The following is a 26,170-nucleotide window of genomic DNA, read 5'->3' as shown; positions in this document are numbered from 1 at the left end:
TCTCACAATGAAAAGTCTGGGTGGTAAAAGGAGATGGTAGTGGGGATTGGGAAACAGAAGGTAGAGATTGGAATTAGCCCTCTGGGGTCTGAGGGCTCTTTCTCAATTTTGCATACCTTCTTAAATTGGCCTTTGAATTGACTCTTGCACATATCATAATACTCGTATGTTTCATATCAAAATGCTCCGCTATCCTCCTCACTACTGTTTCCAGGGTCGACTGAATGAAGAAAGAAGGGTTGGTTCATAGTGATTTCCTGAGTGTCCATCAGTTCACACAAAATGTAGATTGATGCACAAATCCACCAATTATACATGGCAAGAGGCAGATGACATGTATCTCAGCACCTCCTTATGGCCTCAGCATAAGTTATCTTGTGATATGACTGAAAGTGTGACTTCAGTTTCAGGAAATATTTTAACCATAATTCTGTGCTGTATTATCACAAAGATAGAGAAACATACATAGAAGCATCAAATTTGACATGCAGGTGAGTGTGTGAACCCTTGAAGTTTAATAGGATAAGGAGTTAGATTGGAAGGACAGAGGTGGTTCTTTCACAAAACTCAACAAACAACTGCACTTACTATGCTTCCCAGTTCACTGGCACACAGAGATGTAATCCAGTGATTCTCAAATTGGTCTTCCTAATTTGACCACTTTGATTTTAGGTTGACAATAAGAAATTTGTTGTGGTGGCTAAACCCTCAGCTGTCTATCTAGCACCGCCTTTCTTGGGCAGTTGTAAATGTAAGACCAGACTTTCTTTTGAAAGCAAGCCTTTGGAGCCACTGAAACCATCCAGATGCTGCTACATTAAATTTCAGTGTACAGTTTTCCTGTAACAAGATGTCATGAGCATCTCTGTGAGCTCCAGATGGATACAAGAGGCAGTACAAAACAGTGTATACTTGTTGTGTACCTGCACACAGATCAAGATCTTATACTGACAAAGATGTTGGTATGACGTGTGATAAAATAAAAAAGTGTAGGGAAGGCCACAGTGACTTGAAGAACCAGGAGAATGCGCAGGGCATCGACCAAGCAGCTGCCGCAGACACCCACCTGCAAAACATGTTTCGTCCCCACTCGGGGCGTAGAAATATTCTGGGCAGAGAGACAAGACACCAACCCAGATGGGGCTGCTGATATTTGATAACTCGGCCACCTTATGAACCAGAATGGCCATCTGTTATTTGCACCCTGTGTGACATTAACATCATGCTGCAATGCAATCGTAGGTCAGTTTGCAAGCAAAGGCCTGATTAAAACAATCTAGAGCAAGATAAGATTAATTAAACATGGCATGCTGTTAACATCCAGCTTAAATAAAAAAGTTTGCTAAGCACAAGGGAAACTGGTGGTACTAATAAGCTTGTGAGCTAAGGTGCCGAGGCTAAGGAGAAAACCAGCTGCAATTGTGCCATTAAGACACATCTCCACTGCATGTTTAAGTGCTATGTGTGACATCATGGACCTGAGCATGGGATACATAATATGCCACAGTATTTTTTCTGACATTTGGTAAGTTTGGGACAGACAAAGTAGGGTCACATTTAAAAAATACATGTTCTTACATGCAATTAATAATCCAATAACTGCAGAAAATCAGATTTTGTCAGTAACTTGATCATCATGTTTACATGTAATTGAGTAATCAGACAATGGTAAAAGTCTGGGTCTTCATCAGTCAGAGAATAATTCAATTTCTGCTTTTCAACCAGCCAATAAATACTTAATTTTGTCAAGCATGTACTTTTGGCTTGCTCCATCTCTGGCATTTGCTGCCATCTCGCAGCAATGCTGCTTGCCTATTAACCCAGTGTGTTTTTGTACATGCGCAGACTGAGAAATCTGAATAAAAGCCATGTAGGAGTTCACATGCACTGAGAAATTACTGAGCCAAAATCCAATACCAATTACTGAGCTACAATCCAGCTCTCTGCATCATATTTCTTAATTGGATTCCTAAGAAATCTAAGAAATTGGAATATGACGTTTACATGACCATTTGAATAATCAGATAACTGGAGAAATACAATCATAATCAGATTATTGAGTGCATGCAAATGTACTCAATGAATATATACTGATTTGTATTCAATGCTTCACTGTGCTGCGCTAAATTCTATGAAACGAGGATGCTCTCCTTGTAGTCAGACATGCAGTTGGGAAGTGTTTTAAATACTGATGATATCCATCAGTCAATAAAATATACAGTTACATATTGATCTTATTTTTCATGAAGGCGACAAATATTATCATAGTGCTGAGCCCTAGTCTGAGCAGGTCATTTATACCATAGACAGAGCATCAGTGCAAGTTGGATAAGCAAAGTTTCACCCTGTTAGTTAGTATCAGTGAAGAACCACAGAGAAACTTTGTTTGGTGCAGCAGTTGTGAAAGGGTTAGAGCCAATATGTGAAATACAGAAGGTCCTGGACTCCCTAATCAACTATTTGGACCCCCTGAACGTCTCAGAGCCCTTGAGGGTTCCTGAAAATAAACTTATCACATTGTTATGCTGTCCATTGGGATATATTAGATGCTCAAATACAAATTCAGAGAAAGGTAACTGTTAAGCTGCTTCACCCACAATTGGCAAGCTGTCACTGGTATTCTTAAATAACAAGAGATGGTCTGCCTCAGGGTGGCACTGTAGCAGAGTTGCTGAAACATATTTGTAAATCTGAAAACGTGCCCAACTTCCCAGAGTTTGGTGGAAAGAGTGAATTGTTACTCAGTTGTTACTCAATAGTTCTCAAACCAAAGACAAAAGAGATGTATAGGGTTTCAGTTAATGTGTGGAAGAAAAGAGCATTTCCAGAAGACGAATTGCTAAACCTGCGATGGACTGGCGACCTGTCCAGGGTGTATCCTGCCTTTGCCCAATGACCGCTGGGATAGGCTCCAGCACAGCCCCCCGACCCTGAGGGAGAAGCGGCTTAGAAGATGGATGGATGGATGGATGGATGGATGGATGGATGGATGGAATTGCTAAACCAAACATGTTGTTGCCAGTTAGCAGCCAGCCAACACTGGAGCAGCCAGTCAACAAGGGACCCACGGAATATCAGCGTGCACTATAGCAAGGTTGAGTGAGGGCTGTGCACCCATAAGTCTTGAGGACATAATAATATAATTTGTAAGCATTTTCGATTGATTTGCTCCTAAAATAGAGTAGGGATCATTCACGTATTCCACTGCTTTGTACATGGTTCGCTTCCACAGAATTATACAGAACATTTTCAAGCACCAATCACAAGATGACTGAGACATAATCATATCCCAATAATGAGAAAACATGCTAGCTAGCATTTCACATTACACACACAGATAAAATAATGGTACTGGTTCGTATTTAGATAGTGACCAGGAATGAAATCACTTACATGGTTATTATATAATAAAAGTGGCTGGCAACTCACAGGAGAGTGAACCCAGACAGTGTAGCCAGGAGTTAGGGCCATTTATAGCACTAACTTGGGGTTGGGAAAACTTCTATAGCAGCTACCTGATGAACAGGAGGAAAATCATTTTTCCTCTAAGACAATTATTACTGCACAATAGCTACGCTTTTTTACTGCAGTATCACTGAGCTTATGATAATAAGTTTAAACATTTGGATACTATGTGCTTTATCCATTTTTTGTAGGTTGTAAAAGGTGAGGTCAGGCCCCGTTTAGAGTCTTGTTGGAGCACTAGTATGGCAATAATAAATGCAATACAATGACAGAAGCATGAGCAAGTGGTCAGTCCATATACAGGGTTATCATATTCAGGAAACCAAAGCTATCAACCCAAGCTTGCAATGTCAGCCAGAATAATCCACAATAAACATGCCAAAGATAAACAGCATGTATTCTATTTATGTAGAGTATTTGTATAACTGGCTGCACCGCACATCATGCATGTTTTTGCACAAGGTATATCTACTGTGCTTCATGCTTCCTCTGCCAGTCAAGAACAATGAAACTGAATTCAAGCAACACGTTCTGAAACCAATAACAGTTTCTGTGCAAGGTTTGCACCATTTTTCTACACGTTTTCTCGTTGCAACTGTTTTTAGCTTCTGTGTGATTTTAGCGGTTATCGCAGTTCGCTTGTTTCTGTTGGATGGGCTCCACCTGGCAAGCCGTGGCTCACCGCTGACAGATTGGGAAGGAGAGCGCTGGCACCACAGTCCATTTGGTTTTGATTCCTCAAACAATAGGGGAGAGAACCATATGCTGGTCAGTCATTGTTCTGTTGGAAGGTAGTTGCTTTTGCCCTGCTTGCCTTCCCCTCACACTGCTCAGGAGCAGATGGCAACAGGAGACACCACCCCATGTCTGTCACGCTAAACTTAGAATAACAGGACATGGAGGACTTTTCCCCCACCAGGAAACGTGTGTCTTGTTGAAAGCCTGTATGCAACACAATTGCATCACTAATACACTTCTCAAAAAATAAAGGGAACACTTAAACAACAGAATATAACTCCAAGTAAATCAAACTTCTGTGAAATCAAACTGTCCATTTAGGAAGCAACACTGACTGACAATCAATTTCACAGCTGTTGTGCAAATGGAATAGACAACAGGTGGAAATGATTGGCAATTAGCAAGACACACTCAATAAAGGAGTGGTTCTGCAGGTGGGGACCACAGACCACTTCTCAGTACCTTTCTGCTTTCTGGCTGATGTTTTGGTCACTTTTGAATGTTGGTGGTGCTTTCACACTCATGGTAGCAGGAGACGGACTCTACAACCCACACAAGTGGCTCAGGTAGTGCAGCTCATCCAGGATGGCACATCAATGCGAGCTGTGGCAAGAAGGTTTGCTGTGTCTGTCAGCGTAGTGTCCAGAGGCTGGAGGCGCTACCAGGAGACAGGCCAGTACACCAGGAGACGTGGAGGAGGCCGTAGGAGGGCAACAACCCAGCAGCAGGACCGCTACCTCTGCCTTTGTGCAAGGAGGAACAGGAGGAGCACTGCCAGAGCCCTGCAAAATGACCTCCAGCAGGCCACAAATGTGCATGTGTCTGCACAAACGGTTAGAAACCGACTCCATGAGGATGGTATGAGGGCCCGACGTCCACAGATGGGGGTTGTGCTCACAGCCCAACACCGTGCAGGATGCTTGGCATTTGCCAGAGAACACCAGGACTGGCAAATTCGCCACTGGCGCCCTGTGCTCTTCACAGATGAAAGCAGGTTCACACTGAGCACATGTGACAGACGTGACAGAGTCTGGAGACGCCGTGGAGAGCGATCTGCTGTCTGCAACATCCTTCAGCATGACAGGTTTGGCAGTGGGTCAGTAATGGTGTAGGGTGGCATTTCTTTGGAGGGCCGCACAGCCCTCCATGTGCTCGCCAGAGGTAGCCTGAGTGCCATTAGGTACCGAGATGAGATCCTCAGACCCCTTGTGAGACCATATGCTGGTGCGGTTGGCCCTGGGTTCCTCCTAAAGCAGGACAATGCTAGACCTCATGTGGCTGGAGTGTGTCAGCAGTTCCTGCAAGATGAAGGCATTGAAGTTATGGACTGGCCCGCCCGTTCCCCAGACCTGAATCCGATTGAGCACATCTGGGACATCATGTCTCGCTCCATCCACCAATGCCACCCTGCACCACAGACTGTCCAGGAGTAGGCGGATGCTTTAGTCCAGGTCTGGGAGGAGATCCCTCAGGAGACCATCCGCCACCTCATCAGAAGCATGCCCAGGTGTTGTAAGGAGGTCATACAGGCACGTGGAGGCCACACACAATACTGAGCCTCATTTTCACTTGTTTTAAGGACATTACATCAAAGTTGGATCAGCCTGACTCCAAATCCAGGCCGCCATTGGTTAATAAATTTGATTTCCATTGATGATTTTTCTGTGATTTTGTTGTCAGCACATTCAACTTTGTACAGAACAAAGTATTCAATGAGAATATTTCATTCATTCAGATCTAGGATGTGTTATTTGAGTGTTCCCTTAATTTTTTGAGCAGTGTAGATCATCTATAAATTAAACATACAGCAGCTGAAGCAGCAATGTCAGTCAAAGAAGCAACATCATATCCCAGTATTTCATAGCTTATTGAAAAGGAATATAAGCAATAGGAGGGAAAAAGACTGTGAATAAGTTTTAATATCATATGATGGCAAAAACAATATTCCTGAATATCACTCCACATCATATGATAGACTGTATTGGGCAGCTTAACTTCAGATTGGCAGGAGTCAGCATGACTGAATGCTACCTCAACCTGTTTGGTTCTGATTCTAACCAGTCCCTGGTGATTGGAGAGGCCCACTAGGTTAGCATATTTCAAGTAGATCGGCAATGTATTCTGTTTCAAGGCCATTTATTGATTTATGTTACCATTAGTAGTACTTATCATGACATATGTCATTATGCAACGGGTGTTGTGCCACGCAATGATTATTCTAGAACGTTACTCTAGTACATCTGGGCAGTAAATGTATCTTAATATGTGCTAATGTACTACTATAAGCTAAAAAAAATATCTAAATGAAAACCTACACTTACTTTGCTCTGCTTAAGCTTTAGCTCAGCTATAGCCGCTTTTCTTGCATCTCCAGTAGGAAACTTTTCCACGGAATGTCTTTCAACGTTCGTTTTTTTACGGGGCTGAATTCAGCTTCTCATTTGCCAGATTCTTGTTTAAATTTTCCCACTCCACCTTGAATGGTGCTTGAGGTGACAGAATGCACATTTAAGGTGGAATGGGAAAATCTGAACTAGAAGCTGACTTCCGCTTTACGACTTTTTAGTATTTGATAGTTTCTCGATGCAGATTAAATGTATCAGGAAACCAGCTGAGAGCTTAACAACACAAATAAATCCATTCCATTAGATGCTCATCTTAAATCTCTCTTAGGTCTCTCTCTTGCCTTTTTTGTTAACTGCTAGATAGACAAGTTCTCTGCATTGCTATTGTGAGAAGCAGTCTGTACGCCAACCTTCAGGGTCAAAGGCTGGTGAATTGGCAGTTATAAGCTCCATTAACTCCAGCATTTAAGACCAATTATTGTTAAAACTGTGTTAGAACGATCAGCAGAGCTTTATTTTACTGCCAAGCAGGATTATTTAATTTTTACCCCAAAAATCTAATTCTGCCACAACAGGACTGTGAAAGAGCCCTGTTGCCGACACCTGCTCTACAGCATAGTGCAATGATCTTCAGTGATGAAAAAATTACTTGCATATTGAAAAAAATGGGGTAAACATGGAGGACTCGTAGCAAATCACCTGTAGCATTATGATATTTGTCATGACAAATACTGGTAATGGAAACATGATACTATTATATTACTATATACACACTGTACTATATATATATATATAATCTGTCCTGACAATTCATAGCATGCGACATCTTCCCTTAAATGTTAATGGAATGGCTACAGCATGTCCATGTTACATAGCGCTGTTACAGTGCAATCTTCAGCCAGGACCGACTGATCAAACCCTGATGAAGATGGAGATGGTTCAGTGGGACTGAACGATAAAAATCTTAAATCTGGCTAACTATATTGTGAAAAACAGGATTTCTTTAAGTCATTCCCCAGTTAGACTGGTATAATACAAAAAGGAACCTAGCTGTTTCTGGTACTGAAACATGCTTGTTAATTGTACTATGTATACATGTTAAAATATTTTTATAATCTTGGCCACTGTGTCATGCACCCTACCACTTTGGCCCGGGTGATGGCCACAAGGGGCCAGGGGATTGGCGTATGCCATAGCCACAAATTCAATGGCTTGGTGTCTGGAAGTGCCAGTGAAAATATCTGTCATCTCTGCAAATAGTGATTTTGACTTAGGAAGAATAAAAAGAATGAATGAAAAAAGAATGAAATTTGTAGCAAAAAAGCAAACACTGGACTGCCTTACCTCAGAGGCTTTCCAACAGACTTGTCAAGTGACTAAAAGCTTTCCATGCTTTAATTAAAATCCGTGCAGTGTGGATCTAGCATCTCGTCTGATCATCGAAGCACAGTGCTTTTTAATTGCCATAATATAAATCAGCTTTAATAACGGCAGGCGGGCCAGAATGCATTTCGCCTGAAACTTTCCTATCAGCCGAAGCCATTAGGCCGGTGTAATTAATAACTGGCCAGCCACATTAATATGAAGAGTCACGTCTCGTCTCTTCCGCCGGTAAGTGATGCACTTGTGAGCAAGAGAGAAAAAGAGGCTTGGAGCAGAGCCAGTTTGCCCTTCTCCAGTTCCTCCTTTTTCTGCTGACCCCAATTCCACAGCGCCACAGTTTAAATCGAATTTGAGCAGGGTGCGAAGGGTCACTCAGACCCGTGAGGCGTGGAGCAAGAGGAGGGAGGAGAGAGGAGACCCCATTCACCACAGATGTCCAGTTTGCGTAGCGTGTGGCTGTGTTTACTGAAGCGCTAATCAACACTCCTCACTCACTGGGGCAAAACAAAAAGAGCAAAAGCAATTTGGCAGAGCCTGCTTGGACCCGCGGTCTCCATGGCTCGCCTGCTTTGAAATAATGAGTGTGTTCTGTGTGGGCACACTGACAGTTCACAGGATATAAAACTTTGCAGAAGTCTAATTACATTTGAAAAGAGCAGTACAAACAAGTCAGAGACCACCTTTCGTTTGTTTTCCAGTCAAAACAAAATCGAAATCACAGACAATTACAGTCAATTGTACAATATTTTTTCCACACCTCCAAAGTTCAGTCTTAGAAGTTGGTTGCATTTTCTGCTTCTCACCATTCAAACACTAGACACATTCAGTGATGTGAAGGTCTGGCCTCTGTGCTGGTCAGTTCATTGTTCTGAGAAGACTTGCAGCTTCTTTGTTTGATTACTTTTTTTTTAATCTATTTTCTTTTCTCACTGAGGGTTTCTTGTCAGCAACAGATCATTTCAGACTCAGTGTTGAGTTGTCTTCTAACAGTGGAATGATGAACAGAAACCCCTGCAGATTTTTTCAGGTCTGACTCAAGAGTAGAGCTTGATTTTCTTCTCTCTTTCAGTGATAAAAGCTTTAAGTACTGTACTGTATCTGTGGGGACAATTTTTAGGGGTCCCACTTTCTCTGTAACTTCTAATCACTTTTTATCATCTTTGAACTCCAGAAAAATGTGTTTTATTATTTCATTATTTTTATTTTTGTATTATATTATTTGTTAGATCTAATCTTCTCAGTAATGTCTCCTGAAAATGAATAAGTTGGACTTAATGGCCATTTTGGTCAGAAATTAAAGAAGCATAGGGTGGTCTCTGACTTTTGTGCAGTATTATAGTTCAGGCATCTTTAATAACACCAAATTAAAAAAATTAAAAATAGAATTTCCTAACACAGAAACTGAATAAGTAAACAGAATGATGCATTGCCAGCCGTTCTGTGAACTATGTTTAACATTGTTAAAATGTTTGGAATCACTGTTTTCAACAATAGAAGACTAATTTAATTGCAGAGGAGTCTATAAAATTATACCACTAAGTTAGTCCTGTGCACTTTCACAGGTGTTAAATAAAAATAATAAAATTTATATCCAGAATTCATCACATTTGAAATGTTTATTTCCTGTTCAGAATCCCTGAAATAATGAACAAAAACACTGAAAACAACTAAAACACCTCTCAGAGGTATCAAAAACAGTTTGCAATATTTAAATGCATATAACATTATTTCTCATGTAAAAAAAATAACAAAAAGTTCTAAACACAGCAAGTAATTCCAAACTTTTGACCAGCAGTGTGAATTAGATAAAAACACCCAAGGCTGAACTTCATTTGCTTTGTGAAGGACATTTTGAAATGAAAATGTGTTTCTCAAAAATAAAAAACAACCTTGAAATCTAGTCTATCGCCATCTAATTGTTTTACTCAAAAGTGTGAATTATTCATTTTCTCCTAATTAACAGAGTACGAATATATCAAAGCAGCTCCATAACCTACTTTGACTGTACAATAAATTGTTGTGCATTATTATGAGATACTTACCAAATTGATTCTCAAGGAGCCACTCAAAAACACAACGCTATATCTAAATTAATCATCCTCCCATGACATTTCAAGCACATCATAACAGAACCTGCCTGGAAAAAAAGATTTATGATCATGAGTGCAGGGGATTTTATAGGACTTGCATCAGGGACACACATTTCATTTCACAAGTTCAGATCTTTAAAAATACACTGAGACTTTTATCTGTGAGAACGTACTGAAGTGTCTTATATGCGTTCTTGACATGCTAAAAGTAACACTGTCTGGTTAGGAAAGTTCTTTCTTCTTAGGTACAAAAAGGACAATACTCAGCATATATACAGTACAGTGCTAAGTCTTAGAGAGCCATGAAAAATGTGCTATTTATGTTGGCAGTAGCTGTTTTTTTAACAGAAAATAAACATGGATTTTTATTAATTGTTATTATTGTCATGATTAAGATTACTATTACAATTAAGATCAACACAAGTTTAATTTTTATCTTTTTACTTCACAGTATCAGTTGTCATTAAAGATGCTTTGGTCCATTCTGATGCCATTTCACCTCAAGTGATGCCGAAATACAGGTTTATGTCAGTTGTCACGAAAGGCGTAGGTGTTATGCAGCCTTATGAACACATTCTGCCTACACGACTGTTGTGGAGATGACATGACTGAGCATTACCCAAAAATCACAGAAGTGAGGCACATTTTCAGAAGTTTCTAAGCCACATTTCATTTAAATACTGCAGGAACCACTGTGCCTCAAGTCTGCTTTACTTGACAAGTCTACACTTAGTGTGAATGACCATCAGAAGCATGTACAAAATCAGTCTCACAGGCCAGACGTGATATCATAATGAGAACATTTGGGAAAAATCATAAGAAATTCTGCTCTAAATGCATCATCATCATCATCATCATCGTTGCCCGCTAGTCCACACAGGGTCGCGGTAGCAGTTGGGAGAGCAGAGAATCCCAGATGACCCTGTCCCCCGCAACTTCCTCCAGCTCATTCCCGGGGACCCCAAGCCGCTCCCAGGCCAACTTGGAGACATAATCCCTCCAGCGGGTCCTAGGGCGACCCCGGGGTCTTGTCCCGGTAGGCCGTGCCTGGAACACCCCCACCGGTAGGCGTCGAGGGGGCATCCGGATCAGATGCCCGAACCACCTCAGCTGGCTCCTCTCAATGCGGAGGAGTAGCGGCTCTACTCTGAGCTCCTTCCGGATGACCGAGCTCCTCACTCTATCGCAGAGCGTGTAGCCCGCCACCCGATGAAGAAAGCTCATTTCCGCCGCTTGTATTCGCAATCTCGTTCTTTCGGTCATTACCCACAGCTCATGACCATAGGTGAGGGTTGGGATGTAGATCGACCGGTAAACAGAGAGCTTCGCCTTTTGGTTCAACTCCCTCTTCACCACTACAGTCCGGTACAGTGACCGCACTACTGCTGCCGCCTGTCCCAGCCTACGGCCGATCTCACGATCCCTCTTCCCATCACTCGTGAACAAGACCCCAAGATACTTAAACTCCTCCACCCGGGGCAAGTCCTTTCCCCTTACCTGGAGTGGGCATGCCATCCTTTTCCGGGCCAAGACCATGGACTCAGACTTGGAGGTGCTGATCCGCATACCAACCGCTTCACACTCAGCTGCAAACCGCTCCAGCGAGCGTTGGAGGCATCCATGTGATTCCGCCAAAAGAACAACATCATCTGCAAATAGCAGAGACGCCACCCTCCGGCCTCCACACATAATGCCCTCCTGACCCCGGCTACGCCCTGACACTCTGTCCATGAATATCACGAACAAGAGTGGAGACAGAGCACAACCCTGGCGAAGTCCAACGCTAACCCTGAAAGAGTCTGACTTAATGCCGAGTATACGGACACAGCTCTCACTCCGGGAGTACAGAGATTGTATAGCCCGGAGTAGTAGCCCCGGCACCCCATACTCCCAGAGGAGTATGCTCTAAATACAGTTTGTCTGAGTCTGAGTGTGGAATTTCTAAACCAACCCAACTTCTCCTGAAGGTAGAGTTCAAAGTAGGGGGTGATGGAGCTCTCAACATGGTCATTAGCGTTATTAGCACAATGGGTGTAACTTAAGTTAGAATGGCTGTTGTGTGTGAACAGATTACATGCAGTTAAAATGTGACCTCTTGTAAGAGAAAAACTATCATGTTCCATTTGCAAGCTTGTTTTGTTTGCAATATCAATTGTACTACACAGGCATTTTCTTGATTTTTGCATGTCTTTTTAAATTGGCCTGACATGACACCCAAAATGCTCCATTTTCCTAGTTGCTATTTTCCAAACCACCGCAGCAACTCCAGACACTGTAAACTCTTTGTACACCATTTCGCATGTGTCTCTGATGCAGACTGAATGAAGAATGAAGGGTTTTTTGGTGTGATGGGTCAGTCCTTAGCCATTTCCTGAGTGTCCATTGGTCAGTTTCACACAAAATGTAAACAGATGACGTGAGGCAGATGACATGTATCTCAGCCCTCTTCATAGCCTCATAACTCTAGATGTCACATCTGATCTCACGATAAGAAAGGGTGACTCTAGAACTTTTGAAAATTTATGCTATTTATGAGAAACATATATAGAAACATCAAATTTGATGCTGAGTTTGTGGACCCCAGAGGGTTATAAACACAGACAAAGGTGAATCTGTTGGGTGTAACTTTGTTAGCAGTGGATTTCAGGTTATGTCTCAGATGGTCTCCAGTCGTGTGTTCTCATTATGACATCATGTCTGGCCCCACGAGACTCAAAATACAAAATACACTCCCACCATGTTTTTCACTCTGTGCCTTTCTTGTTTTGAACTGATGTTTGCAGAAACAGCATGTTCAAAACAAAGAATGAGTAGCTACTGCACAAACAATAGAGCAATATCAAATCATAATGTATTCACAGCATATAAAATGGGTATTTCACATCAGTCCACAAAAAAAACAAACACGATATGAGCTCAGCATATACACTACTATGTGTATATTAAAAATGAACTGATTTTTCCTGCAGAATAATAAAGTATTTAACAGCCAAATCATCAGGCAGGTCATTCAAACTGGATCATAATCAATACTAAACCAGCCATAAAATGGTCTTTAAAAATTAATTGGCAGGCTAGCATATCTTCCATTTTATGGCTGTGTTACTATCTACGAAAATGCAAATATCAGATTGGAGCCATACTGGCTGACACTCAACAGAGGGGATAAAAAGATGAACCGAGACATCCCTACATGTACCATTTATCTGTGATATCAAAATATGACCAAATACACATCATCACCACATACAGCAGATATTCTATGAGGTTTTCTAATTGCATCCGTACATCTGTTTTAATTAGTATCTTTATATTCTATGTGCAATATGTATCATTCATTATGATGGGAGACATCACTGGTATCAGTCTGTTCCATCTCTGGGAACATCTTTTGTTGGAGTCTGAATAAAATTATCATGAAGGTCGCCCAGTCTGTCTTGGGTAAGGACGTTCTTTTCAACTGCTTGTCCTTGATTGTCTCTGTGCTCTGCACATCTTGTGTATGAGTACTTCTAACAGACGGAAGGAGTCATGAGAAGAACATTTTGGTGATTGAAGGGACATTTATGGCCACATGAAACAATTATGAAGATAAAAGTAACTCACATCTGGGAAAGGGACCACTTCCCTCCTCTATTGCAGCCTACCTAAACCACCAGGAACATTTCCCTCTTTACTGTATTTGTTACGATTGTAACATGTATTTATTATGACAATAATTCAGATTTCTCTCCCACCATCAATCCAGCGACATCCATTGTTGAACTGAAGATAAATATTCACCAACAGTGGTCTTTGTGCTCCAAACAGGAAGCCTGAAATCAAACATCACCTGCTGGACAGCAGGTGTTCGTCTGTTGTTGCTCTGGAGCGGAGTTCAGAAAGCAGCCTCCATAGCATGACTGACAGATTTGTGGATGGAAACTCTCTGCCTTTTTTGAAAACTCTGCTAGAGCTCCCACAGAGGTCAAGCTCAAAGGCAAAAGAAATAACTGCTTTCTTATAACTTTTGGGGGTGAAACTTTTGGAAAAAGTTGAATTGCATTTTCCGACTATTACGGAAAATATTTTGTTTACATTTTGCATGGTTTGTTGGCCTCCCTTACCTTGTCTTACTGCGAGCGTGGTGGTGTAGACCAGGAACAGCAGGATGTAGTTCAGAAAGCTCTGGAACACTGGAGTGTTGGCATGGTAATCAGTAGCCAAGTACTTGCTGGTCAGGCCAATCCCGCAGATGAGCAGCGACAGGACCTGGCCCAGAGCCAGAGTGAGGAGGAGTTCTCTGTGGAGAGGAAAAATATGGACACCCGTTAGTGCACACATTACAGCACAGGACAGCAGCAGAAACAAGCAGCAAACACTTTCAGGTTCTTATCTAGAAGAAGAGACAGCCTTTTAATCTCCAAGTCTAGTCTAATCCAGTCCACTTTCACAGTGCATAATCAACATACTGTACAAGCCAAGACTCAATAAGAACACCAGCGTCTTCTGTCCATGTTGTTGTGGTCAGCACCATTGCTAAACCTTAAACGCCATTCTTCTTGGGGGCCACCATCAATCCTACTCATGTTATTTTGTTTGAAAAAATGACCTGGAATTTTATTCATTTCAATCAGCAAAACTAAAACTTGAATTAATGTCATGTTAAAGCATTAATTAACAACATATATCAGAAACTGAACAACTAAACTGACTATATAAATAAAATAAATATTGAATGATTTAACTAAAATAATTATAAATAAAATAAATGGATGCCATCAGCCATTAGCAATGTGCATTTTAAGTCATTTTGATATTCAGGTATCCATAAGAGGTAACCTTATGTAGATCACTGATCACTGTTTTTTAAACATCATATTTATGCATGAAATTGTCCAGCAATACCGTGATGCAGTATAAAGCAAGCAAGCTTGAAATCTCTGTATTTATTTCCTTCAAACCATTTTATGATCCACTATTCACAGAGATATCATAATCCCAAATATTTGGTCCTCATAACAAGCAAAGAGTCAAAGATCAGTTTAGAGATCTATGAGTCAGGTGGAAATAAACTCCTCCATTCTAGGCTCTGTTACTCTGCGGCAGTATCTCCCACATTTATTGACTGTTGGGAAAAAACCTTGATAGTGTTAGCTTTCAAATGAGACCAAGATCATGACTGTAGCCCGAAGTATATAGGAACAGCGCTCCTTTTACTTTGGGTATGCCGTTGCAGGCAAAAATGGGGTGACAGTTAACAGGAGTGAACGTTCAGTTAACAGTGGAAAAGCAAAAACAACCACAACAAAAACACTAAATGAAATAAATATAGAGCTCCAGTGTTGCACAAAAAATTGTCAGGCTACAAATGAATAGATTTTGTAGATCTTGCGGATTTTCTCTGTTATCGTGTAATTTCATTATTCAAATATGGGCACCTTGAATGGTTAAGCCTTGAAAAAGGCTCCTTAAAAAACACACATTTGTGGGCCCTCTTGTGGCTCAGGGACCCCAAGCAACTGCTTATGCATCTTGTACTAAGAAATGATGCTTGGTGTTATCTTAAAAAACTTTTTCACATCATTATAACTTCCTGTTACATTTTTCATTGTTTAAAAGTTATTATTTTGGTTTTCTCATACAGCGAGAATAAATAAGTATATATTGGATAGAAACAACACTCCTCAAGGGCATCAGCGCAACAAACAAGGCTAGATCAGTGTTTACTGAACCTCGCAGAACAAGGGAACCAGGCATAGACTATGCATAGTGCTATTAAATAAGACATTGTAATACAATACCAACCAGAATGCAATGCATGCACAATGTATTATGCATTTTTCCTTCAGGAATAGGAAGTAAAATGTATGAGAACATAAGTAGTTTAAAAGAGTTTAAACTGCACAAGTATTAAACACATAAAAAGTGTAAAAACAGAGTTGCATTACACAAGTACAGACTGTTGAGACTGTTCAAAATACAGCAGTCCGAGTCATTTAATGAGACAACTTTAACTTTATGACCCTGTAGGCCAGTATTTGGGACACAGATCACGTCTACAATAAATTACACTATTAATGAGGAGTCTCTATTAAAAATCTTTGCACCTAATGTGTAATATATCAATATTACTGATATTAACGTCACAAAATCAAGCCTATAAAACAAGCCCTATAAAGGGTCTGACTGAATGTCCTGCAGGGCTGCACAACATGAATACAGTGTACGTCCTAAAGTTTCCAGACACAACTTCTAATTAACTTCTTTAGGGTGACACAAGTGGCGTACACATAGTCTCCATAGAAAAGCACTACCATTAGAAAGAGAGCCTAAGGTCACCATTACCAGTGTCAGACATCGGCTACGAGGATTTAAAGCCTCCCAGCACTGTTCTGTGGAGCAGTGGAAATGTGGTCTCTGGAGTGATTGAGCTCCATCCAATACCTTTGGGACGAGCTGAGTTTATGATCCAGAACGAATCATGCAACATTTGCACCTGACCTTATTAATGTTCTTGTGGCAGAATGCAATCAAATCCTCATAGCAATGTTCCAAAAAGAAATGCCTTCCTAGAAAAGTAGAGTTGCTGTTACTGCAGCAAAATGGGGACAACCTCTCCATTTCCTAAGAAATGCTAGATGAGCATTTCTTGGAATAAATTAACAACACTAATAGTGCTGTTAGCCTGGCATTGGGTTCTAAAGAGCATGTTATAAGCACCTTTCCTTTCCTTTCCTTTGCAGACAGCTATAGCCCACATCTCATATCCGCCAGCCCTGTGACCTCATAACCAGGCAGCCTCTCCAGAGCTCTCAGGCAGAGCACTTCCTGTCTGCTTTTATATTTACGTCAGTGTGGGTAAACACACACTCACCGTCATTGTGATAAGCAGCATGGTTTCCGCTCTTTCTAACAGCTGGCCACAAAGATTGAGCTTCCTCTGCCTGGATTTAAGACCACCGCCGGTTATTGCTGTGAGTGTGAGGTCAGAGGAGACTGACCAACAGATACCTCTGAGAGAATACGTGAGTTATCGCTACACTTCAAACGTATGGAATCACTGTTTTCAACAATATAAAAACCATTTTGTTGCAGATAAACGTATTAAATTATTCTAATATGCTAGGCCTGCACAGCTTCACAGCTTTGAAATGACTAGGACACTGCAAAAAAGAGAACATTTACAGAAAGATGAATGAAGTCATAGACGATTCTAAAACATCATAAAATATTCAAATTAAAGTCTTACAGTTCTAATGGAATGAACGTAGAAATGGTGCAAAACAGATCCCCTTAATTAGTTTTGTGCTTTTATCTGAATAATTATTTCAACAACACTTTAACTTGAGTGTGGATTAGTCTAGTCTACTAGAGTAACACAACGTTGGTAACTGAACACACAGACGTGGTAAAAAGTCAAGTCGAATGCAAATGTTAAAAATATCTCAGTGATCCTGTAGGTTTGTCATTGTTGTGAAAACAATAAATGCTAAATATTATTTCAAAAGAAAGTAAAATTCTACTGCCCTGTCTGATCCGGACTGTGTGGGCGTTTCCAGCTTCACTGATTAACAGTGCAATATAGACAGGAGAATCCACACATCCAAGCATCATTAGCATTTGCTAAAGTACGCAACTGACTGTGAATTAGTGACTATAATAGACAACAAAACATTCAAGTAACATTTGTTGGCTAAGTTAGACTTACCCACAGCCTATGCAGAAAGAACTCTGTCCTGATTCTTACTGATAAAAGTAAACAGTTCTTTCTTTTAGTTTTTTTTCAATTCCCTCCCCAATTTAGTTGTTTCCAGCAAGGACAAGTTAGGACTCCACCAGTCACACAATACCACCAGTGCTAAGAGGGCAAAGGGAAAAAACAAGCTTCCTCTGAGTCAAGTAAAACCAGCCACATCTTTTCAAACTGCCGCTAATGAAACATCACTGGACAGCTCGGAGGTGAACGCTAACCGCCAGTTCTGTTACACCAGCTAAGAGACGCCTGCAATGGCAAGCATCATATTGAATGATGGAGGAGACCAGAGGGCCATCCTACCCATCCAGAGACAGTGAGGCCAACTGTGCTGTCTTGGACTCTCAGCCACAGATAGCTGTGTGATCAGTGCCCCCCCTGATGATAGAGCCAATGCTTAGAAGGTTACACCCCTAAGGTATAAGAGAACAGTTGACTTTAGTGTCTTCCAATAAAAACCCATCCAGAAAAACAAAAAGCAAAAATATCTCAATCAAAATAACTAACATTGTTCCATATTTGGCAGTCAAAAGTACATTCATGCAGGAATCTACATCTAAAAACAGATAGAAAAAGTCAAACAGATAAAAAAAAATCTCTTTTGAGAGATTTAGGTAGATAGAAGATTTTTTTCACAAAAATAAACTCTAAATTTTTAATTAACAGTCACGCACTGACAGATGCAAAAACACTGAAGTTCTAAGACCCAAGTTCTAAGACGATGGAAAGTTCCACATAGCCTGTGGAAACAGATGAAGGTAAAAGTCGAGCGTAGCCTCAGGCACCCATCCACTCCAGCAGCCATTGCTGGACACCAAGCTGACAGTTCAAACACTCTAAAAAAACACTGTTTCTTCGTCTTGGTTATCAAATGGAAAGCAATGCTACATCTCTCCGGCTTGTTGGTAACTCTGTTTGAGATTAATCGAGGTGCTATTAGTTTTGCAGCACTCCGCTGGTTTAGGCGGTAATTGAGTGATGGCCAGTCCCGTGATAACAGCATTACTGTGATGGAGCTGATATCCTACAGCTCAAGCTGCTGTCCCTCAGGCTACTACAGCAGCTTAGCTTCTCATTCTCTCTCACGTACGTTTAATTATGGGTCTATGCTGCTGGCGTCGCTGGATGCAAGCGAATGCAGTGAGAGTAATTACCTCAGTCACATTAAATACAAATAAAGCAGCACAAACAATGGCACAGGAACGCAAAGGGCTAAGCATGGTCTGAGAGGCTGTGCCTGCAAACAAGTATCTGATGTTCAGTGGCAAATAAAGTGGTTGCACTACACAATGTGCTACTATACTCTAATGTACGTATTTTGGATCCATTATATTTATCCATTTATTCTGATTCCTTTGTACAGAAAACCCAGGTGACTTTGGTCACTGGATTTTCTGTCCTTTTATTTCTGTCTGTAGCATACAGTGGTAATTATTTGTATTCTACAGATGCTGCTGAAAAAGATTAGGTTTAAAAATGATGTTCCATTGGTTTGGAGTGATTACATTTGTAATCATATTGTATTATATAGCACTGGCAATAAATCAATAGTATCACTTTCAGGCTGAAATCATCAGAAAATGCTGGATTGGATTTTTTAAAGCAAACAATGTCAGCATTAGAACTGAATACTTGTAAAGGGGAGCAAGGAGGCGGACGCATGTGCTGAGATAAGCGAGATTTATTAGGGGCAAATCCAGGGTCGTGGTCAAAACAGTCCAGGTTCATATAGCCAACACGGACAGATCGGGGGACAGACATGACAAAAACCAGAATCAACACAACAAACGGAGACTGAGACATCAAACAAAGACCAGCAAACACAAGGGGCATACACATGGCTTAAGTATACAGGGAAAACGAGGGACAGGTGAAAACAATCAGGGGCGGAGTCTCAAAACGAGGGGCAGGACTAGATACCATAACAAATGCACATGGACTAAACCAAAACACGAACACATGGACAGGACTGGGAGGGGCCAATCGGGACAATGCTGTACACACAAAACTGACCTGAGCTCAAGAGAATTCTGTCTGAAACTGACCTGAACCAGCCCATCATCACATAAAGTGCCAAATAAAGCCTGACAGGATAGTGCAGGTTAAACTACAGTGCAGCAACAATGGATCACGGACAAATGAAAAAAAAATACACATAAAATAATATGACACAATAAGTTGATTAGCTGTCCAAATGTAAGTTTTAAAAAGGAATTTCTCTCTTTTTTTAAATAAAGGAGTTTGAAAAGTTTCAAAAATATCAGTCAATTTGCAGGCCATACAGTCCATGTATGGAAACTAAGTTGCAAAAACAGCCCCTTTTCAATTTACTGACTTGTAACTAATGAGAACCAACTCATTCACATTTATCCACCTATTGAGCCTAAATCAAAACAGAGCTCATTTACAAATATCAATGTTTTCAAACATCCCAAATGTTGGCAAGCCTGGATAAACTTTCCATACTGTGCTGCTTTAATTTCTGCAACTCTATAAGTGTAAAACCTCACAAGTGAGTGACTCCAGGGTTGAGTTTTAAGGTAATGAAACTCAGGGTTAAATCTGTAAAACAGTTCAACTAAAGCAGGAGAAGGCGAGTCTATATTGATATCAGTATCAGAAAAGAAAAAGTGATACTGTATGATCTCTAGTGTTAAATAGAAAAAGGCTTCACACACTTAACACTTTTAGTCACATACTCTTAATATAACACACCAGATTAAGTTGATGAAGCCTTCAGAGGATCTGAATGGAGGAATCGGGGGATGTGATTAGAGCTGCAATAAAACTCTGCAGGAGAATCAGCAGGAGCTAAACTCATTACCTATTAGTTAGTTGGGCACTATTGCTACACATGTTCAGCCAAGCACTTAAGCTCCATTATTAACACATTACTCTGTTATTTTCCGAAAAAATGTTTTATTCATGTATTTATGTTTACGAGACAGAGAGATAACACTGAGAGATCAGACAGGAGACAATACAATATTACATAAGATCCTCTAAGTGTTCTCTTTATTATCCATGAAAGGTGTTATGTATCATGCTTAATCCAGCTGAAGTGCAGGTTATTACATGTTACATCAGTAGGTTCAACCAGTGCAAGCAATAAAGCCAGTCAAAACAGAAATGCTGCTAACAGTGAATACAAGTAAACTGCCAATATTTAGCATTATACAAATTAGTACAGAGATGGGAGCATCTACTTCAGTTTCACACTACCTGTACCCCACAAAAGAGTAAAAACACGTACCTTTTCCTAACTATCTGTAGCTGTCTTTAGTAAATGCGCTGTATCATTAATGTTGTCATTAGCTTGAGAATTCACCGCTAACAGTCAACATCACTGCATAAAATTAATTTCTTTCCATTTCTAAGCTGTGCATATTTTAATGATCTGCGTTGTGCACTGTGGGAACTGGGGAAGACTGTGATAAAATTTCAAAGACATGTCGATTTGCACGGGATTAATCTAATCTGAGGTGATTTCTACTATTGATTTTATAGAAAGTAAAACGGTGCTTTCAGATGGAACAAAAAACATACAGAAAAACAACAGTAAAACCTACATTACCCCACTTTCTCATGCAAAGTTTGACATTAAGGGTGGTCTCACATTAAGGCTCTCATATTTTGTAGTAGCAAAGTGTCCTGTAGTAGACTTGCTTGAGAAAAATCGCCACATTTTAGAGTCCTGTTAAACCAATAAATAACCGTTTCACTGTATATTGTCTCTGTCTCTCTGTGATAAACTAATGCCCAAGTAGTATTCAAATCCTGCCACCTCAAACAGCTAACCAAGGACTCAAGTACCAATTTGAGAATTAAGTAAAAAGTAATTTAAATATCCAGAATTCATATCCAGGCACATAATCTGATCCAAAAAGTAATCAAGTCAATAAATAAGTACAGTATATTATTGATCATTTGACAACATTTGTTCACAGAATTCTTAAAATATTGAAGGAAGCATCTAAAAATATCTCTGCACTATTTAAATGCACATTATGCAAGTGATTATTGTATGTGAAATAGCAAAAATTGTTAAAACTCCTAGTAATTCCAAATGTTTGAAGATTATCTCAGACAATATTACCACATTACTCAGCTCTAACACACCTGATCCAGCTCATCTGTTCATTTCTGTCAAAGAAAAGGTCCAACATACTCAACATTTGCATATTCCACAGTGGTGGCATACTTAGATGGGTTGCTTTTAAGGACATCTTACTGGCATTTCCATAAATTGTTAAAAATCACAGTGTGAGATATCACTCATTTACACTGGACTGTCTGGGTTCTTCAGTTTACTTTGTGGCTGACATTAAAGTGTGAATAAAGTATTTAGTATTTTGAGACAGCACCATGTTTTTGGTCTCATCAGTCTGTGGAGATTAAATATTGAATCACTGCCACATATCTGAGGCTTTCTCTGCATCTTGGGGAGAACTAAACCCACATGTGCGATCTTATTGTACAACACTACACAAGAGGTAAAAAAATTTGCATTTAGATAGAAACCAATTTGCTTTCCTCCGAAGCAATTATATTTCAGATGAAATATGGACGCGTTTTCCTTTTCTGTGGCTGTGTCAGAGTGCCCAGAGTGGCATTACCTGGGCAAAGGTTTAAATGAATTTAGATTATAGCTACTGTAAAGTTTTCCATCACAGGACAGAAAATGATTGAGGCAGAAATCCTATAACAAAATGCAGAGAGACGTCCAGTGATGTACACTTGCTTTCCCTCCCACAGCATGAGCAACAACAAAGACACAAATCATTCACCGCGGATACTTTACATGATTCAGTCATGCAAGACAACACTTTAGACATCCTGATACCTCAAGTAAACAAAAGAGCACATCACTGCTGTCGGAATAAAACCTTGTATCTCCATTTTTTCAGTTTCTGACATTGCTTGGAAATTTCATGATGGATGGACCAAAAGAAATGGCCCATAATGATTTGGAAAAAAGTCTGGCTCCACTGGCTCCAAGTTTTTTTTTTCCCCTCTCCTGTAAAGTTACTATTTTGGAGATTTGGGTGAGGTTTTGTTCCCACAGTAGTAATATTCTCCAGATACTGGGAGGACACCAACAGGATTTTGCAATAGATCTACATTACAGTAATGTCCAAAAGTCAGAGACGACCTTTTATTTAGGTTGGCGACCTGTCCAGGGTGTATCCTGCCTTCCACCCGAAGACTGGTGGGATAGGCTCCAGCACCCCCCCACGACCCTGACGAAGAAGCGGCTTAGAAAATGGATGGATGGATGGATGGATGGATGGATGGATGGATGGATGGACCTTTTATTTATTTAATTTACAGTCAAAACAGCCATTAAGTAAGATTAGAAAATTATTCATTTTGTAGGACGTGTGTCTGACAAGATGAGATATAAGACTTATAAGAATTGCATTTCCTATAAAAAATGCAGAATAATTGAGCAGTGGAAGCTTGTTGCTAGGTTGTTGGTAAGGTGTTCCTAGGCAGTTGCTATGACATGAGGGGTGTGAACTGAGTAGTTGTAAGAGGGTGGCTAAGTGTTTGGTAGTTGTTGTGAAACATGCACGGGAGTCTATGGGACAAACAAGGGATGAAAAACAACACACAGAGCAGTGCAGGTCAGTACGACTGGGAATTAGAGCTTGGGGACCTATGCTGGGTGAGTGCATGCAGTTTCGTGGCTGCTGGGCAAAGAAATAATTGGGCTTGTTTGGGAGGCAAAAATTAATGGGAATAAGGGATGAGAAAAAAATAAACAAACAGACGAGTGTGGGTCAAAACAACATTGAATTCATGCTTGGGGGCCTGCCTTAAGATATACGAAAGGGTGCCTTTGGGTTGAGCAGAAGTACAGAAGATGGAGGTGCAATTTTTCACCCCATTCCTCTGGGGGATAAATCATAATTTAATGAAGATCGTATGAAAATGCCAGATCAAAAAGCTGTATACAAGCACACCATCCCTCATCAGACCAAACATTATGGAGTTGGAACAGCGTCGATCTTAAAAGATACAGAGAAAGTGGGACAGATAAACAGATAAACAGTAGATCCCCATCAGATATACAGCACCTAAAGCTTTCATCTTTGAGAGAAAGGAGAAAATCAAGCTCTACTTTTGCTTCAGATCTGAACAAATCCACAGGGGTTTCTGTCCATCCTTCCACTGTGAGAAGACTGAGTGACTACAATGACAAAGCTTTGAGTCATGCAGTAACGCAAGACATCATTTTACAAGTTCTGATACATCCAGTTAACAAAAGAGCATGTTCTCCAGATACTGGATGGACACCAGCAAGGTTCTGCAATAGATCTACATTACAGTCCTGTGAGAACAATAGACTGAGACTGATTCTCCCCGAGTCCAGACCTCAACATCAGTGAATGTGTTTGGATTTCTTGGATCTTGAGAAGCAGAAAATACAACCAACTTCTAAGACTGAACTTTGGAGATGTGGAAAAACATCCCTGCAGATTTCTTTAAAAAAACTAAAATAAAGTGTCCTGAAAAGAATGGAAATAGTTTGAAAGGCAAAGTGTGCACACAATAAATACTGGAAAATAAGTTACTTTTTTATTATTATTATTTATTATTTTATTATTTATTCTTTATTATTTTGTTGTTGAGGCTTGTAAAATATATTTGTCTGCTTTCTTCTCTGATGTTGCAAAATGAATAACTTGTACTTAATGGCCTTAATGTACAATACTGTGAGAAAGTCTTAGGCACCCGAGACACATTTTCAAAATGTTTTATTTGTGTAGTATGTGTTTATTTGCTGAGAACAGTGTTAATATTTGAATAAACAAAATTTATAGAATATTAATTCATAATGATAATCACATAAATAATAAATTGTGATTTTTATGGATGTTAGTGTGTTTGTTTAAACATTTCCAAGCCTCTCCTCAAGGAAGCCCAATATTACAGTATTATATGTAGTTAAAGAGCAATTCCTGGTTTGACCAATCAGTGCTTCAGTAAATTGTGCTCATGATGTAATTGATGATATTAACACGTCTCTGTGGTGGCTGTGAAGGTGTCAAGGAAAAACAGGGACTCAAGAAATTCTTGTTACTTTTTATTGTTTTTATGTTTATTTGAATTTTTGAATGTGACTTTATTCTGATGTATATTGTGATAAACTCACTGCTGAGGTAAACTGTTCAAAAATTTGCTTAGATGCCTAAAACTTTCACACAGTACTGTATATCATTACAGTGATGCAAATCTGGGCATTTGACATATTGGTTTAGTCCAAACACACTCCATACACACATACTCCAACATACTGTTCAAAGGCCATAAAGAGTGTGTCTACCTGGGAAACAGGTCAAAATGACCAGAAGTCAGACAACTACACTTTGGACTTTAAACCTTTTGGACTTTTCACTTACTTTCCTTCTTCCATCCTCAAGAAATATTTTCTGAAAGATGGATAACTTGTGCTTACTAACCATTTAGACTGGAAATCAAATAAATGGTGAGTGTTCTCTGACATATGCACAGTATTTTAAATAGATATACTGCTAAATCCATTCAGTTCAGCCAATCTAACTACAGTTGTTACTATTCTCAAAGTTTTGCCAGATGTGGTGTCAGCACATCAGTTCTCGGGGGAGGCCAGAGTGTATCTGTCTGTGTGTTTGGAGGTGTGGTTGAAACTTCCTGCTCAAGGTCATGGGAAGGGATGGGATGATAAGTGAGGACGGTAGAGAATACGCTGCTCGTTTGCTGATGCAAAGAGAACGAAAGTCGAACACTTTCATAGAGGTGCCTTTCTGTACTGCCCTCCAGGACTGTAAAACAGGGCTTTAAAAGCAAGCATGACAAATGTGTACCTAGCCTTAACAGGTCATATCCCACAAAATACAAAACACACAGGAGTTTAGAATGATCTGGCGTATTTGTGTTTCTGGAGTACAAATGGTGCTGACTGACAGGATGAGGACCTGAGGGACTGAACAATCACAAAACAGTCACATCCTCAGAAGCCAAAATGATAGAGTTCATCTGGTATAAGAAGACATCATCACAAATAGGGCTACTTTGGTACACGCATTTGCATTTGTATTTGCATGAGCATCCTAAAATAGGACACTACGATCTAGAATACATTCAAAAATGCTTCGTATGATTAGAGAAAAGTAAACAGCAGAAACATCAAAAAGAAAAAAAGGCAGTAGTAGCTTTTTGTAGTGGTTTGGAGGCTTGGCCCACTTTTGAAAAAATGAAGCAGAAGAATATACAGTTGCCAGAGATACACCCTTTTAATCTACAGCTTAATGCTGTAAATACAGGATCATCAATCTGCCAGTTTATTGCTTTTATTTTGGCCAATCTGTGTTGCAATTTTATGATGTAAACAAGATGAGGCAGGTGAGTGCATGAGTTCATTTAGTCCA

General features: G+C 40.1%; 1 protein-coding gene across 1 annotated transcript in view; it reads right to left on the bottom strand.

The window, feature by feature from the left end:
• Positions 1–26,170, bottom strand: part of slc35f1 (solute carrier family 35 member F1) — a 142,775-nt gene that overhangs the window by 66,422 nt on the left and 50,183 nt on the right. Inside the window, exon 2 of the mRNA XM_017692524.2 lies at positions 14,128–14,303. Within this exon, the coding sequence (XP_017548013.1) occupies positions 14,128–14,303 (176 nt within the window). The remainder of the gene's footprint in view (positions 1–14,127; positions 14,304–26,170) is intronic.

This window comes from Pygocentrus nattereri, chromosome 4 (assembly GCF_015220715.1).
Source record: "Pygocentrus nattereri isolate fPygNat1 chromosome 4, fPygNat1.pri, whole genome shotgun sequence".
NCBI classification, from domain to species: domain Eukaryota; kingdom Metazoa; phylum Chordata; class Actinopteri; order Characiformes; family Serrasalmidae; genus Pygocentrus; species Pygocentrus nattereri.
Note: the sequence above shows the minus strand (reverse complement) of the source record. Positions and strands in the feature narration are given on the sequence as shown.